The sequence below is a fragment of the Chionomys nivalis genome, chromosome 2, assembly GCF_950005125.1.
Source record: "Chionomys nivalis chromosome 2, mChiNiv1.1, whole genome shotgun sequence".
Lineage (NCBI taxonomy): Eukaryota > Metazoa > Chordata > Mammalia > Rodentia > Cricetidae > Chionomys > Chionomys nivalis.
The window spans coordinates 108,881,371-108,899,234 of NC_080087.1; the positions used below are offsets into that span (position 1 = coordinate 108,881,371).

General features: G+C 43.1%; 1 protein-coding gene across 1 annotated transcript in view; it reads right to left on the reverse strand.

The window, feature by feature from the left end:
* Positions 1-17,864, reverse strand: part of Dgkd (diacylglycerol kinase delta) — a 98,563-nt gene that overhangs the window by 58,285 nt on the left and 22,414 nt on the right. Inside the window, exons 2-3 of the mRNA XM_057752500.1 lie at positions 6,904-7,014; positions 5,382-5,462 (exon numbers count right to left, since the gene is read on the reverse strand). Of these exons, the coding sequence (XP_057608483.1) occupies positions 5,382-5,462; positions 6,904-7,014 (192 nt within the window). The remainder of the gene's footprint in view (positions 1-5,381; positions 5,463-6,903; positions 7,015-17,864) is intronic.

Sequence of the window (17,864 nt, forward strand, 5' to 3'; positions counted from 1 at the left end):
TGACTCTTCCCACATCTCTCTCCCTGCAAAGGACCCACATCCCTCTCTCTCTCTCTCTCTCTCTCTCACTCACACACACACACACACACACACACACACACACACAGTGCCTGGTTGTGTTTGGGCTTTTTCCTAGCCTGCTTACTATTGACTCTATAACTAGTTATTTCATATCTCATGTGAGACATCTTCCAGAAAGTGGGAACATTCATTCACCAAATACTCCCTTCAGGTTTCCAATACAGAACTTGCTACAATATAAGACTGTTGGGGGAAGAAAAAGTATTTGTTTTAGAAATCTGGTAAGTATAAGCCTTCCTTGCTGTCAAATGAGTACCACATTCCCCATGAATAATGAAGTTTTTGAATTTGCTTCTGTGCACAGACATACACAAAGAACCAGGGCTGTCCCTGGTTGCCTCGAAACTGCCTACCTAAACATGAGGACCCTAAATCTACCAGAAAGGATCCAAGAAAGAAGCAGCCCCACATCCTCATGCCCAAGCTGGATAAAGGAACAGCAAGACCTCTAAGTAGCTGCAATCACTCAGAGACAGACAGTAAGGTGCTAGGACCCTAAGCCTCTCTTGACCTCAAACTTAAGACATCCTAAAACAAGGTCACCAAGGACACCGGTTACTAAGTGATGATTCAACCTCACATGAGTGGAATAAAGTATCCTCAAGAGAGGTCCTAAACCTGGCTATACCCCCAAATCCTAGGCAGCCTTGAAATATCATTTGTAAGTTAACTTTAGAGTCCCTAGAGGTAGTACCAGCAACTTTGGAATCCCAAAGAATGCTCCAGCACAGCTTGGTACTACTCTGAAGGAGCAGAGGACAGCTTCCTAAACACAGCACAGGCAGTCAAGAGTTCACATGGGTAGCTTCACATGATCTCCAAGAGAAGGACAGGGTCTCCAAAGGATACAGGGAGGCCCTTCCAGACACAAGACCAGCAGGCAACTGTGCATCTGGCACTTTCTAAAAGCAGTGGCGGGAGCAAGATCATGCTAGGACATGTTAGAGCAAGCAAAGATGGTAGACAGGAGAACAGACCCTCCAGTTACATCAAGAATTAAGGAGCCACTCAAAGTTTATAGCACTCCTTAAACTGAGCCGAGCACAGTTCTTTCCAAAGATTTTCTATTTCAGGAGCATTCCAGTAAAACTTGTCTTTCCTCTTTAAGGTTCAACCCAACTGATATTGCTTCTATGACCTAAGGGGTCAAATGATATGGCTATATAGCCTTGGGTGTGGTAAAATAGAGAACAATCTACAGCAACTGTGTTCAGTTAGATGTTACTCAGCAAATATAAAAATTGTAATATTTCAGAAATGTAATGATACCAAACTAGAAGAAGCTCCAGTTAGGAGCCAAATAATATAATAAATTAATTTACTGTTCTTGCTTCCCCACTGACTACTCAGTGGGTACCTATCATCCTGATACTAACACCAACCACTTTACCAAGTCTTCATTGTACTCATTAATTTGGAGCTCCAGGCAACCCCAAAGACTTCATTCCTTAGATGAAGAACCTAATGCTCAAAGTCACATGATTCACTCAATATCATCAGCTAGTAAGGTTGAGACAGGACTTCTTTCCACTTTCAGAGTCTAGACTTTAAACACTATGTTTTATTGTTTCAAACTAACAAAATCTCTTTGTTGCTTCAGTAAGAGAAGAAGAGAGGCTGGAAAGATGGCTCAGTGGTTAAGAGCATTTGGTGCTCTTGCAGAGGGCCCAAGTTCTGTTACCAGCACCCACAACCATCTGTGATTCTAATTCCAGGGGAGCTAAAGCCCTCTTCTGGCCACCATGGGAACCAGGTACCCACATGGTACACATATAAATACTCATGTATATAAATAAATGAATAATCTTTTATTAAAGAAAGAGCAGGGAAAGTAAGGCAGGGAGAAGGAGAAGAAGAAAAAAAGAGAAGGAGAGAAACATAGCCTGCTATCCAGGTCCTTTATCTGGTGAAGAAAACAGTCAAAGGCAGATTCTTAGGTTCCTCTGGGGACTTACTCTGGTTTTATTCTCCCAATTCTCCACAAGGATATAAGTTTAATAAAAAGAACTCCTCTCCCTGCTTGCTGAACTTTGGCCCTCAAATATGTGGCCCAGGGAAGTTCTGAAAAATCACCTGTTGAATCAATGACCAAGCAAAGATTCCAAAGAACAAAACAAAGTCTATGACCAAGCAAATAGACACAAAGTCACAAGAGGACTTGAGCAACAATACTCCTAAGTTACAATAGATTAATTAACAACATTGCCGTTCAAATTTCTCATATTTACAATGAGTAAACTTAAGTAACAGATGCATATAAATACAATGGAATGGTAAGACATGGGGAAAATTAAAACAGTGACAAATACTGACTCATAAGTAGGATCCAGAGAGATCAAGAAGTTGGCCAGAGCTGGTATGTTATACATGGAAATTCACGAAATGACCAATGCATGAAGACACCATTGAACCAATCCTCAGCACCCACATCAGGCAGCTCACAACCACCTGGATCTCCAATTCTAGGGAGAATCTAATGCCTCTGGTCTCTTTCAGCGCCTGCACATATATGCACATAATTAAAAAATAAAATAATTTTGAAAAGCTAGAGAGGTAGCTCAGAAGTTAGAAACATGTGCTATTCTTTCAGAGGACCTGAGCTGCCATGTCAGGTACTCTCACTCCAGTTCCAGGGAATATGGACACTCTCTTCTAGCCTCTGTGAGTACTACATGCACACACAATGCATAAGCTCACATAGGCACACACATATAAATATAAATCTTTAAAAAGTAACATTTTTAAAAAAGAAAAAGAAGACACTGCCTGCAGTCCCAGCACTCAAGAGGCTAAAGCTGGAGCATGAACCTAAGGCCAGCGTAGGCTGCATAGTAAGTCCCAGGCCAAACTGGGACAGAAAGGCCCTATTAAAAACTCTAAAATAGAACTGGAAACATGGTTCAGCACTTAAGAGAACTTGCTGCTTTTTTCAGAGGACGCAGATTTTATTTCTAGAACATACATGGCAACTCACAACTACCTGTAATTCCAGTTTCAAGGGATTTATTACTCACCAGGCATAGACATGGTGCACAAACACATGCAGACACTCTCTCTCTCCCTCCCTCTCTCTCTCACTCTCTCACACACACACACAAATAAATAAATATAACTTTTAAAAAAACTATAAAGAGGGTTTGAGGTGGGTGGTGGTTCACACCTTTATTCCCAGCATTTGGGAGGCAGAGACAGGTAGATCTCTGAGTTCAAGGCCAGCCTGGTCTACAGAGCAAATTCCGAATTCCAGGACAGCCAGGACTGTTACACAGAAAAACCCTGCCTCAAAAAAAAAAAAAAAAAAAAGGTTGGGGGGGAGAAATGGGAGGTTGGGATATAGTTCAGTGAGTAAACTATCATGCATAAAGTCCAATTACTAGTACATCAGAAAATAAAATTAAAAAGTAAATAAATGAGGCCAGCGGTGCAGGTGCATATCTTTAACACTAGTACTTAGAAGGCAGAGGCAGGCTGATTTCTGTGAATTCCAGAACAGCCTGGTCTACAAGAGGGAATTCCAGAACAGCCAAGGCTACACAGAGAAATCTTGTCTCTAAAAAAACAAACAAGTAAATAAATCACATATGGTGTATGCCTCTAATATCAGCCTTTGGGAAGAGAGGCAAGAGACTCACATAGTTGAAGTCTTGGCTTCTTTTTTCTTTTCTTTTTGATTTTTATTTATTTTTTTATGAAACAGGTTTCTCTGTGTAGTCCTGGCTGTCCTGGAACTAGCTCTGTATACCAGGCTGGCCTCGAACTCACTGAAATCCACTTGCCTCTGCGCCTGAGTGCTAGGTGGTCTTGGCTTTTTATAAAGTCCAGGTTAGTGTGGGTTGTAGAAAATCTCTCAAGAAAGCAAAGCAAACAAAATACAAATCCAAGAACAGTTCACCTACATGGTTTAAATGCCTTTCCCCAATCAGTGAGTAAACAACAAAATTAATGGAGAAGTACAATACTCTAAGAACAATGGAAATGAAGAGAGTCATGAGGAAAGCCCAGCTAGTTAAATAAACACAAGGTAAAGCCTGCAGCAATTACACCAACACAAAATACAATGGGTCCAACATCAGCATCAACAATTCATCCACAGGCCTAAAATAACCCCAAACTAATACCTAAAAGAATAATATTAGAAATTAGAAGACAAATACTGTGTATATGAGCTAGCTTAGTCATAAAAATATACACTTTCAAAGGTGCCACTGGGCAGTGATGGCTCATGCTTTTAATCCCAGCACTCAGGAGGCAGAGGCAGGAGGATCTCTGGTCTACAGAGTGAGTTCCAGGGCAGTTGAGCTACACAGAGAAATTCTGTTAAAAAAAAAAAAAAAAAAATTCCAATGCCACCAGTAGAAGTAATCCCTGATCCTGCTAAAGTCAGCCTGTGACTTTATAAAGTCTTAAAAGAAAGTGCTATATAAATAATGTGCATATCTAGATCAACTGTGAGAGGAGAGAGTCACCAAAAGTTTTCAAAAGAAAAAAAAAAAAAATCAGTCTGAGATGCCAAAAAAAAGCCTGAGTCAAGATGACACCAGAATAGCTGGCTGCCTTTGAGGTCTTAGAACTTTGACACACACAAAAAAAAAAAAGTATTACATAATTGTTACAAATTTGGAAGAGAACGGGTTCAAATACAAAAAAACTATATCAAAATATTAATATTCTACTGGGCGGTGGTGGCGCATGCCTTTAATCCCAGCACTGGCGAATCAGAGACAGGTGACTCTCTCTGTGAGTTTGAGGCAGGCCTGGTCTGCAGACCGAATTCCAGGACAGGCTCCAAAGCTACAAACAAACCCTGTCTCAGGAGAGAAAAAAAAAAACTTAATATCCTATGTTGTAAGCTGGGTGAATTATGGTTGATTTTCAATTGTCTTAGCATAAATTTATCAGAAAAATAAACCAGATTTGGTGGTATACACCTTTAATTTAATCCCAGCACTTTGGAAGAGACAAGCAGATCTCTAAGTTGAAGGCCAGTTTGGTCTACACAGCTGGTTCCAAAAAATCAAATAAATAAATACACAAATAAATAAATAAGTCTCTGTAAAAAAAAATGTTAATATATAAGCAGCAACACTTTAAAAACATTTTATTTAGACCTTGCTTTTGCTTACATTACCAAATTCTGTTATTCTCCAGTCACAGCCACAGTACTGCCTTTAGCATGAAATTCAACATTTACCAGAAATCCCTTCAATCAGGAAGGGTATGAGAAAGTCTGAACTACTTCATGCCACGTTCCAATGAGAAAGAAAAGAAATCTTGGAAAAGGGTGTGTCTTAGAATCTTACCGTGAAACTGTTGTTGACATTTTTGGTGCTGGATTCTGCCACGCTGGCATCAGTCAGGTCTACCTCATCAAATATGATTGACTGGAGAGATACAAACAGAGGGTCTCAGGTAAGCCAGAGCAGACATATTCCAAGCACTGGTGGTGCTATCCACCACTCTCCCTACCCATCCCTACAAGCCCAGGTTCCTTGAAAACTCAGCATTTGATCATTCCGCCATGTGAAACTCATGCAACCACCTGCCCACCTGCCTCTTCCAAAGAGCATGGATCACATGTAGTTTGTGACTTTCAATCCACAGAATTCATCAATGGGTACATTACAACAGCAATGCTGACATTTCTTTCTATACTTGTTTTTGGAGCAAACAAAACCAGAGCTTCCTTTTTAAATTTGAGACAGTAAAGTAAGTCAAGGTTCAGAGTCAGAAAATCTCTCCGGCTTGGATTTCTCCAGCGAGCACATTTAGGGGAAAAGTTCCAACTAAAACAAAAACTATAGGGAGAAGAGACAGGCCCTAATAGGAGGAACCTAGCCATAAGAAAATCAGGGAATAGAGCACAGGAATTTAATATTAGAGAGGCCCAGTCAGATTTAGGGATGTCCTGAGTTCCCATCCTCTCTCCACTAAGGTCCAAGCCACAGCCCCCTCCTCCTGGAACCCCTAGAGAAAAGATTAGCAACTACGAAAATCTTCCCCACCCCCACCAATAGGACTGAAATAACCATGGCTGTGGTCAGAACCCTTTCTAAACATGTTGCCTTGTTCCATTTCTAATTTCAGCAAACTAACTCTCCAGGGATGCTTTGCAAAATGACTCCAAATTTTTATTAATGCCCAAGTATCAGAACTGCCACCAATGCTGAGACAAAAGCACAGGTGTTAGGACTACCAGCCTGTACACTGGGATTTGAAATCTGACAGTACATTCACTGGACCAGAGCAGCAGCATCCCAGCTGCTCCTCTGACAACATCTGCCTGTCTGGGGAATCCAGCTTTGAGTCTTAACATAGCCAGGAACTTACCACCCAGGGCCAGCTGCTGGGAAGCTTTGAGATAAAGACCTGAATATTTCTACTCACACACTAAGATGCCCAATGACCTGAGGAACTCTTAGCCCCTAATAAAAGATCCATGAGCCTGTGGTACCCTTCTTTTTGAAAGGAAACTAACTGTAATAAAGTTAGTTCTGTGACCATTTTTCCATTGTTAAGGGACATGAACAAAAATAATTTTTATAAGAAATAAAGCATGCATAGTGACAAATAAAACCTGACACCTAGTATTATAAGCCAGATAAAAATAGGACTGTAGTTCAGTGGTAGAATCTGCCTAGCACATCCAAGGCCCTGGGTTCAATTCCAGCATGATCAAAACAAGCAAAAGAACAAACAATAAACAAATAAAACAAAACAAAAAAACCCAGCTAGAAATAACTGATTTGCAAGAATTCATCCTAAGCACAAGTGCTCAGTCCCTAAATGATGGCTCCTGAGTTTGATCCTCTCACAGTGCCTTACCTTTGCAGTTTTAGCATAGTACAGTGTTCGTCCTCGAAGCTTAAAGTACCTCCTTTTGGATCGTTGGAACGAGTTGTTCTGTTTGGTCAGCATGCCCTCTTTAAGGATGGTCTGAAAGCATAGAAGCACACTGTGAGCTTGCATTTCTGAGGTGCCCATCGCCCCGAAACACTCTGTCATGACTGAGGAGCAAAGTGTGCCTCTAAAGGGCTAGGCAGCCTACCAGAACAGTTTTCATTCTCTCCCAGACCTTGACCTCTATGCAGGCTAAGCTCTGTGCTGCAAGGCGGGGATAGGAGCATACCAGTTCTCTAAGGGACCACAGAATACCTGTGTTAGAGACCCGAAATGTGTCCTAGCTATGCCCAGCAGATTAGCAAAAGGGAAACTGAGGTTCAAAGGACTCAAGGAAGTAGCAGCTTGGGGACAACTGGGACACAGAACCAGCAAATTCTCCAGCTTCAGCATTTGGTATTTTTCAGCTATTCTTGGCCCTGCCTTTGTGTTCTCTGGCCTCCTGCCATTTCTCAGAATCCTGTTGCCAAAACTGTCCATGTCCATTGCTCTGGGTTTCAGTGTGGCTCCAGGCCCGTGTTCTGCTCGGTCCTCTGCATGGCTCTGAGGTCAGTATAAGCATCTAACACTCATCTCCCCCACCTTCCCATAATACTGATAAGCCCATTATATTACAGAAAATATTTGTTTCTCCCCAGAGAACTTCCCCTGCTCAGTTAACAGCAAGTTAGAACTGTCCTCCTTCATTGGTCCCATGTACTTGGCTCCTAGTGGACACTGAGCCCTACATACCACTTGGAACTCAAATGCTCAAGGAATGGCCAGATGCCCTGAACCACTAAGTAACTAATACAGTCAACATTAATAAACAGGCTGGGTATAGCTCAGCATAGAATGTTTGTCTAGCATGCTCAAGGCCCTGAGTTGGATGCCCAGCACTGCAAAGAAAAGACAATAAAACCAAATAGTATCCAGGAGAACAAGAACCCAACTCGCATTCAGCATTTTCTTTACACTACAGCAAACAGATGAGCAACCCCATGCAGGTTTGCCCATTAAGCAATTTTTTTAAATAGTGTATGTATGAAGCACTTAGATATTTGAGAATATTTAAAACTTCGTAACATAAAACCAAAGTGAACAAGACGCAGAAACCTCAGGTCATTTAAATGTGCCAAAATAAAAAACAGCACATTTGTGTAACTAGGCCTCCAACTCTGTTTATCATAGGGGAGGCAGAGGGACAATTAAACCAAACCCCAGTTTCCTCACCCCTTAAACACACAAAGTCAAGTTCAGGGCCCATCACTCAGAGTCACACAGGCCATTACATGGTGCCTGGGATTTCCTCTTCTCCTCCTGACACAAGTCATCTTCCTGAGGCACATTCTGGGCTTGGGGGATGCATGTGCTCATATTTACCCACAGGCTCACCAGAATGGACTCTGCTCTGGTACCTACCTAGTACTATATCAGCTATTCCATGACCAAACCAGGGGAAAAACTGTTGATGAGCACAGTTCCTCATGTTGTAGTGTCTACTACCTTCACCTCTTCTGAAGGCATCACTCACCCTATCTCCCAGGCAGTTAAAGAGTACCAAGGGAAACACAACATGATGGAACAATCCAAAAAGAAACACATACAGCTAGTCACTCGCATGCAGGCCCTGTACTATGACAGAGAACTATCAAAGGGGCCTAAGATCTGCAGCATGGAAGAGCTGTAATCAACTTTGATTCTGAGCACCCTTTACAGATCCTAGTTCACATGGATAACACGATTGTCAGATACATTTGCACATAACACCACCAGCCCATGGATGTCTAGAGCACAAACAGAGAACCTTTTCTGTGGACCTTAAAGGGCTCACTTGTAGCAATACCTCCTCGCCCCATTCAGTCTCCTTACCTTTGAACGGGAAGAAATTGCTTCCATTTCTTTCCTAAGTGTAAATTTTAAAATAAAAATAAGGCAGCAAAACCAATATGCTGAACCTAAAAAAAGTTTCAAATTATCATTAAAGGTCAGATTAGAGGGTTTTTTTTCAAATGTGCTGCTAGTATCTCATACAAAAGAGGAAAAGCAAAATTAATGCACAATCCCCGCCACAACCCATATACACAGACAAACACGCACAGACACACAAACATCTTTCAGAAAGTAGACCACAGTCTGCAAGGTTGGGTTGCCCAAAGAGACCTGTTGTTCTATTTATAGGACAAGCATGCTCAGATGGAGACCCTCGTGGGTTGCAGCGGAAAAGGACAGAGAAAGATAAAAACCGGTGTTTCTTTGAAGCTTTCTCAGAAACTACATTTTGTCTCCTGATTCATGCTCCTGAGTACTACAGATATGCTACAGGATATTTTTAAACACTCAGTCTAAAACAGTTAACTTTTAAATGTGGTTAAGAAAACTGCACCCTGAAATTGTGTGCTGAGTTTTGCAATGGAAGGCTGCAGAAGGCACTGAAGGAAATGCTGCTGGTCTGGCAGACCCTCCCCACCACAGAGCCAGTGAGAGTCAGGGACAGCCACAGAAAGGGTTCTGGCACATGTGAGGATATATTCTCTTTCCTGCCTCCTTTCTTCAAACACAGACACAGAGCAGACAATAGCTCAGATAGCAGCTCAGGCCACAGAGCAAAGAGATATAAAATGGGGTATAAAGACACAGGGCACAGTAATGTGAACAGTGTCCCTCTGCAGACAGCAGACGTCTGAGGAGGTCAAGTACATGGTCCTGAGATACCCACAGCTGTTCCTTAATATACAGACAGAACCCAATAGGAGTAGGAAAATGGATAGCTCTGACCACTGCTTGACCATTGTACATAGGTCACATGGGCCCACATCAGGGAGTAGATTCGGAAGCCCAATTTAAAAATACGAGACAGAGCTAGAGAGATGGCTCAGAATTTAAGAGGAGTGCTGTTTTTGCAGAGGACCAGAGTTCAGTTCCCAGTACCCACATCAGGCGGCTCACAACTACTTGGGAGATCTGATGCCTCTAGCCTCCACAGCCACCTAACTCACATGCACATATCTACACACATACACACAAATATATACATAACTAAAAATAAAAAATTAAATATGAATCAGGCAAGGGAAGAAAAGAAGAGAGGAAGGTATCTAGAGAGAATGTCCAGTCAGCAAATCGTTTGCAGCACAATATAAGGACCCAAGTTCAATCCACAGAGCCCATGAAAATAAAACTGCAATATTTTTGTAATCACATTTGTAATCAAAACACTGGATCAAGTGACATGACATAGGTCAGTGAAGAAAATGGCTTGAGATGAAGTCTATTTCATGTGTTGTGGTTTGGACCTTGGGGACACCAGCATTCAGTACTAGTTAGAGTGGACAGTGACCTTTATTTGACAGAAATGCACCTAGTTGCTTATTTATTTCAGGGCCTCGGTGTGGCTGCTGCAGCACTAGACATTGTATCTCTGTCAGAAATGGGGGAATACTGAAGCTACTTGTGCCAGAGACAACCGAGCCATCTTTCTTACCAACTCTATATCTTTATCCAGGACTGAGGAAGTTGTAGTGAGCACTGTGGTAACGGCCCCTGCAGCATCACTGGGCCACTGAGATCTTGGCAGTGCCAGGAAAGAATGTGCTTGGCTGTGCTGGCGGGTATTTTCTGTGAACTCCAGATGAAGGACAGGCTGTTGAACAGATCGTGGGGATTTAGATATTACCTTTTTTGGTTCTTTGCTGATTCAGTCCTTCCTCACATTAGTGAAGACAAGAATGGGGCATCTCCCCTATTCTTAGTATAAACTTTTATGGTATAGGGGGTTGAGATATGGTCACTTTTAATATTGGTGCTGTTGGAGAGAAACCAGGGCACTGGCAATTAAAATTGGTTCTCTTTGGTAAGAAAATAAATCTATGGACACTTTCCCAAAATTAGTATTTTAGAGGTCTTCAGGGGGGAAAAAAATGTCTGTGCAGTCACACTGACAGTGCCAGATGTGGGTCCTGCTCTGTGGAGCTGGAAAATCTCCAGGATGGTGGGTACCCAGATGTGCTTTAGTCTATACTCTCTTGCCATGAGACACTCAGTGTAGAACATTGTGTGTCCCTAGTTGTTGGTGTGGGAAGTCCTTCTGTCTATGCGTTGCTTTTATTGGTTAATGAATATAAAAAAAAAAAAACTGTCTTGCCTGTGACAGGGCAAAAGAACAGAGCTAAGTGAGGAATACTAAAGTGAATGCTGAGAAAAAGGAGGCAGGGTCAGAGAGAGAAGCCATGGAGCCACCGGAGACAGATGCTGGCAACTTTACCCAGTAAGCCACAGCCACGTGGCAATATACAGATTAGTAGAAATTGGTTAAATATAAGAGTTAGCCAATAAGAAGCTAGCGCTAATGGGCCAAGCAATGATTTAATTAATACAGTTTCTGTGTGATTGTTTCGGGTCTAAGCTAGCCGGGCAGTTGGGAACCAACAAGCGACCTCCTCCAACAGCTGGCATCCAGAGTCTCTTGTGGCTCTGGCCAACTGCAGCCATGCAGCCATTCATTTGGGCATGGATTTCCCCACACAGCAGCCCCCTGCAACAAGTTGTGTATCTCCTTAGTATCCCCGTGATGAGAACAAGTAAGGCCAAGTGCATACAGCTCTAAAGCACATGAATTTGCTTATGGTATTGGAGCAGAGGAAGGTTACTGTACCCACTTGATCTAAATCGGGACGTTGTGAACGTGCATGTTTGCACAGGGGTATGTTGTGTGGTTATATACATGAAAGCCAGGGGACCAACCCTGAATGTTGTGCTTCAGGCATCCCACCTTGTTTTTTGATACCGGGTTTCCTTAGGATGTAGGGGGGATCCACATTTAGGCTAATTTGGCTGCCCTTTAACAAGCTGCAACAAGGTCCTCAGAACAGTAAAGACAAAGAAAGGAACCGGGCGGTGGTGGTGCACGCCTTTAATCCCAGCACTTGGGAGGCAGAGGCAGGCGGATCTCTGTGAGTTCGAGACCAGCCTGGTCTACAAGAGCTAGTTCCAGGACAGGCTCCAAAACCACAGGGAAACCCTGTCTCGAAAAACCAAAAAATATAATAATAAAAAAAAAAAAAGACAAAGAAAGGTGAGCAGCTCCCTCTGCAGCAGGAAAACATGAAAACATGGGGGGGGGGGGCCAAACAGAAACAAACTTTTAAATTCTCAAGAAAAAATAAACAAAAATATAAAATAATACAGGTGATTAAGTGGTCACTTGGAGAGGGGAAGACAGTGTAGAAACTGGGACAATGCCAGGTCTCTAGGTAAAGAATCTCTAGATTCTTAGGCGGTCCCTCTAGCAGCAATACTGGACAGAACTGGCTTTGATTTTTTGCTCAACTGACCAAGTCCACATGTGTTCACAGACCATCTATTTAGTCTACACAGAGGCCCTCTCAAGGCAGCCACAACAAACATTTTCATTCAGCAGAAGAAAGGACAAACAACACAGTACCTGTGAAGTACCCACAAGAAGCCAGAAAGCCCTCACGTCAGCCTTGCCAGCTTGGGAAGCTGCTAAGGAAGAAACTGAAGTCCAAGGGAAACATCAAATCTAGAGAGAAGGAACGGCTGGCTGTGCCACTCGAACCTGAATCTGTCCTATCCATTCATGCTTCCATTACAAAGGTGTGGAGCTGAGATGAGAGTATGCTCTGAGTAGAGTTGCTTTCGTTATTTTTGCTTTTACAAGTTTAGAAAAAACAAACAAACAAACAAAAGCCTATCTTCCTACTACTGTTCCTGGAGGAGAATTTATATACACAGAGACATAGCACAGCTGCACCACACATCAAGTGACAAACCTGGACCACCAGCAGTTGGAGGGACATCCTAAGACACGTGGTACCATGGGTCAGCCACAGTGGAAAGGACCCATTTGGAGTCCACAGAGTATAAACTCTGTTCCCTATGAAGCTGTGGAATGAAGCTGCTGAGTTTCAGCAAATATTTATTGAACACTCAACATGCCAAGTACTGCTGGGAACACCATGACAAAAGGGATGGGTCTTCTGACCTTTAAGAAGCTACACTGGGACAAAGGGATATTTCATAAAGCATGAAGTACCACATTGACCAGCTTTGAAACACTCAGAAAAGGTATAGATTAAAGATATACCAAAACAGGCTGTGGTGTAGTGAACTCAGCTCTTTCAATTTCTGTATCTGTTTGGAATTTTTCATGAAGTATGCTCAAATGCAAGAGAAATAGGGAGCCTTGGAAAGTCAGAGGTCAAGAAGCCTGAAGAATGCACACTAGGTTACTGACTCTTCATCGTTACTCTAAAAGCACAGCACCTCTTAAGCTGCTTTTCCAAAAAGGCAGTTGAAGTACTAGGGATAAGTCCTGGTCCCGCTACCAGTGGCCCCACAGATTGGCCCAGCCATACAGCTGTCACCCACATTCAGAGGGTCTAGTTTGATCCCATGCAGGTTCCCCTACTGTCAAACCGGAGTCACTGAGTTCCCACGAGCTCAGGTCAGCTGTTTCTGTGGGTATCCCATCATGGTCTTGACCCCTTTGCTCATATTATCACCACTCCCTCTCTGACTGGATTTTGGAAGCTCGGCCCAGTGCTCCACTGTGGATCTCTGCATCTGCCTCAATCGATTACTGGATGAAGGTTCTATGATGACAATTAAGGTAGTCATCAACCTGATTGCAGGGCAAGGCCAGTTCAGGCACCCTCTCTACTGTTATTTAAGGTCTTAGCTCAAGTCATCCTTGTGGATTCCTGGGAATGTCCCTAGTGCCAGGTTTCTCACTAGCCCCATAATGGCTCCCTAATCAAGATATCTTTCTTTGCTCTCCCTCTCTGTCCTTCCCCCATCTCGACCATCCCTCCTGTTCCCTCCTGTTCTTCTCCCCTTCTGCCCTCCCTTCTCCCCACCCCCATGCTCCCAGTTTTCTCAGGAGAATCTGTCTATTTCCCCTTCCAAGGAGGATCCATGTATGTCTCTCTTAGGGTTCATTCTCCTTGCTACTGAGCTTCTCTGGGGTTATGGACTATAGGCTGGTTATTCTTTGCTTTATGTTTAATATCCACTTATGCATGAGTACATGCCATGTTTGTCTTTCTGGATCTGGGTTACCTCACTCAGGATGGTTTCTTCTAGTCCCATCCATTTGCCCGCAAATTTCAAGATGTCACTGCTTTTTCCAGCTAAGTCGTACTCCATTGTGTAAATGTACCAGATTTTTTTTATCCATTCTTCAGTTGAGGAGCATCTAGGTTATTGCCAGGTTCTGGTTATTATGAATAATTCTGTTATTATTCATAATACACAGCTGAGCAAATGTCCTTGTGGTATGAGTGTGCATCCTGTGGATATATGCTCAAGAGCAGTATTGCTCTGGCTTTTTGGAGCCCATTCTCTATGGAGGAATACCTTGCTCAGCCTAGATATAGTGGGGAGGGCCTTGGTCTTGCCCCAAACTGATGTGCTAGACTTTGTTGACTCCCCATGGGAGCCTTATCCTCTCTGAGGAGTGGATGGGGGTGGAGTGAGGGGAAGATGGGGGAATGGGAAGAGAGGAGAGAGTGGGAACTGAGATTGATATGTAAAATGAGAAAAGATTGCTTTAAAAATAAATAAATAAATTTCAAAAATATGTTATTGTTGGACTGTGGTAACACACGCCTTTAATCCCAACACTCAGGAGGCAGAGGCAAGCAGATCTCTGTGAGTTCGAAGCCAGCCTAGTCTACAAGAGCTAGTTCCAGGACAGCTAGGGCTGTTACACTGAAAAACTTGTCTCTCATTCATATATATATATATATATATATATATATATATATATATATACACACACACACATATATATACATATATATATATATATATACACACACACACAATAAATATATAAATAAAGAAAAAAGAAAAGAAATTGCTTTTCAGGGTCCCACGCAGTGCCACAGTCATGTTTAAACAGTGGAAGCTGGAGGCCCTGATCTCATTTCTTTGCAGGCCTCAGAAACAAAACACCAAGCTAAACAGCTCAACTCTCAGCCACCTTTCTGTATGGAGAGGTTGTTTCTCATTTAATTATTACACCCAGGGTCCAGCCACTTCTCGCATTCTCAGATAACATCCCTTCAGCCTTTTTTTGAAGTGTACGCATGCACAGGAACAGGGGATAATGCAATACAACAATTACTTAAAAACTTGTTTCCTGGGGCTGGAGAGATGGCTCAGTGGTTAAGAGCACTGCCTGCTCCTCCAAAGGTCCTGAGTTCAATTCCCAGCAACCACATGGTGGCTCACAACCATCTGTAATGAGGTCTGGTGCCCTCTTCTGGCCTGCAGACATACACACAGACAGAATATTGTATACATAATAAATAAATATTTAAAAAAAAAAAAAAACTTGCTTCCTGAACAATAATACTTGACTCGGTCTACTTCCTGTTTTATTTCTCCATATCCTACTTGAGTTCATTCAGATACTGATGGACACTGTCATAATTAGGAACATATCTGGGAGAAACTGACAGTATTCATACATCACATGGTTTGACTGTCCAGCTAAAATAGATACTATTTATTTATATCAAGACCTTCAACTAACTGCTTAGATAAATTTAATTTCCAACACAGAATTTACAAGTTTAAACAAAGGGGAACAAAGCACAGCTTTAATTTAAACCCTATGCTTCTATAAGTCATGCTTTTTTGTAGGCTTGGTTCCTTGTATGGCACGGCAAGACAATGCAGAGGTTCCTCTGTTTTGTATTCTTGTTGAGGCCATCTTAGATTTAACTAGAATCTGATCTCCTTGATGGAGAATCTTGTGGGAAATTGCCCAGCTCTATTCTAGAAACCCAAAGCCAAGATGTCCCAGCTAACTAATCTTAGCTTCTGTTAAACTGCTGTTTGTATAAACCTTCCTCTCCAGTTATCCACTTAGCTTCTGTTACACTGCTTACTTGTATAAAATCTTCCCTGCAGCTGCTGAGCAAGATACCAAGGTATGGCTCTTGCCTTTAAAAAAAACCCTTACTCAGCTGGATGGTGGAGGCAGGCTCTTTAATCCCAACACTTGGGAGGCAGAGGCAGGTGGATCTCTGAGTTCAAGGCCAGCCTGGTCCACAGAGTGAATTCCAGAACAGCCAGAGCTACATAGAGAAACCCTGTCTTGGGGGGGGGGGGTATACTCAATACTTACTATAGAGTAAAAAGGGCAAAAAAAACCACCCTGCTCCTGACTAGACTGGAGACCTGGGACAAAGAAAAATACCCTGACCCTGACTTGACCCCAGGGCCAGGGCTTGAAATCCCACCATTCCCTAAGTACAAAATCTCACCAAACCCTGAGTTTGCCCTAGAATCAGACCACAAAAAGCCACCAATCCCAAGCCACCCTGAAAACCTGTACCTCTCAAGAAACCCCATATAAGCTCTGTATCCTGTTCAGTTTGCTGCTGTTTCTCACCCTAGAAGCAGCCACCCTCCTAGATTCTTCCTTCCCAATAAATCTCTTGAGTAAGGTTTGTTGTGAGGTGTGACATTTCCACTGGAGTGGGACCCAGCTGTAACAACTTTTGCTGGCACTGGTGCAGAGTGGAGCATAACAGAACTGTAACACTTCTGCAGGGGAAGCCTTCCCCTAGTGGAGCAGAGTTGTTACACTCCAGGGGGACCTAAGCAAAGCTGTAACCCTTTCTATATAACACTTCTCTGGAGCAGAGTGGATTAAAGCTGTAACAACTTCACTGGGGAAACCCTCCCCTGCCAGAGCAGAGTCACTATGCTTGCATTAGGGATCCTTTCCCTGGAGCAGGGCCATAAGTGGATACACTTACAGTGACTTTGTGGTATTCCTCTGCTAAAGACCACCAGGATACCTTTCCATCTGAGCTGCAATGCTTACACTTATTCTAAAAACTTGGGTCCTGAATATCTGAGTTTAGTCCCAGCTAGCTGGAATAAAGACTTCGAATTGCCTATAAACTGTGTCTTGAGTGGTCATCTCCACTGAGCTCCCCTTAATATTTTGGAGGCCCCAGCGAGATCTCCAGAAACTAGACCCTCAAGACTTAAGGGCAACAGTGACCCCAGGAACAGGGGAAGAATATGCTGGCTGGAGAAGACTCACAGGGAACAACCTGAAACATCCCAAGGCCCCAGAAAAATCCTGATTGACCATCATCAAGTGCTCCAGAGGCATCAAGTTGATACCCTCAAAGAGGGGGGAAATACAGTAAATCAAAAGTCACCTCCAGAGGTAAGTTGGTCTGGAGGAGGCACCATCTGGTTAGGACACAAGAGGGGAAGCCAGAAATGATCTTAGATCCTATGTCCAGGATCCATGTGAAACATCACCAGACTCCCCTGGTCTGTTCAGGTATATGAATATTTGGTGATCACCCTTGGTTATCTTTACTATGTATCTCTCTGTATAACTGTGTCTCTCTGTGTGTTTCTGTCAGTTCTACCGGTTGCAGAAACAGATCTAAAATGGAAGGGAGAGTGCAACCAAGAGTGGAGCTGCTATGGCACCCTGCTCACTCCCTTCCTGCTGGCAGCTAGCTGCTGCTGTTGCTATGGCTACACTGGTGTTCTGAGCAAGCCATCAGTTTCCCTGTAATAACAAATGGCTTTCTCTGATGTGAGACACCCCACATACACACCACTGCACACTCCCACAACCCCAGCTTAAGACCTGTGGCCTCCTTCTGGGGACCAGAACCTTTTGGGCTTGGCTAAGTCACCCAGAAAAACCCAAAACCTCCCTCTGCCAAAGGAAATTGACCTTCCCTGTCCTACTGCTCTGGAGCACTAGTCTTTGGCTTTTTTAGTCTCTTGACTCTGCTCAAGATTCTGGGATCCTGGTTCTGTTCCCTGTGTGGAGGTGGGGAAGGGTCCGGTCTCTCTCATGGGTGGGAAGGGGGGTGCCTTCAAAGTAGAGTGCATGC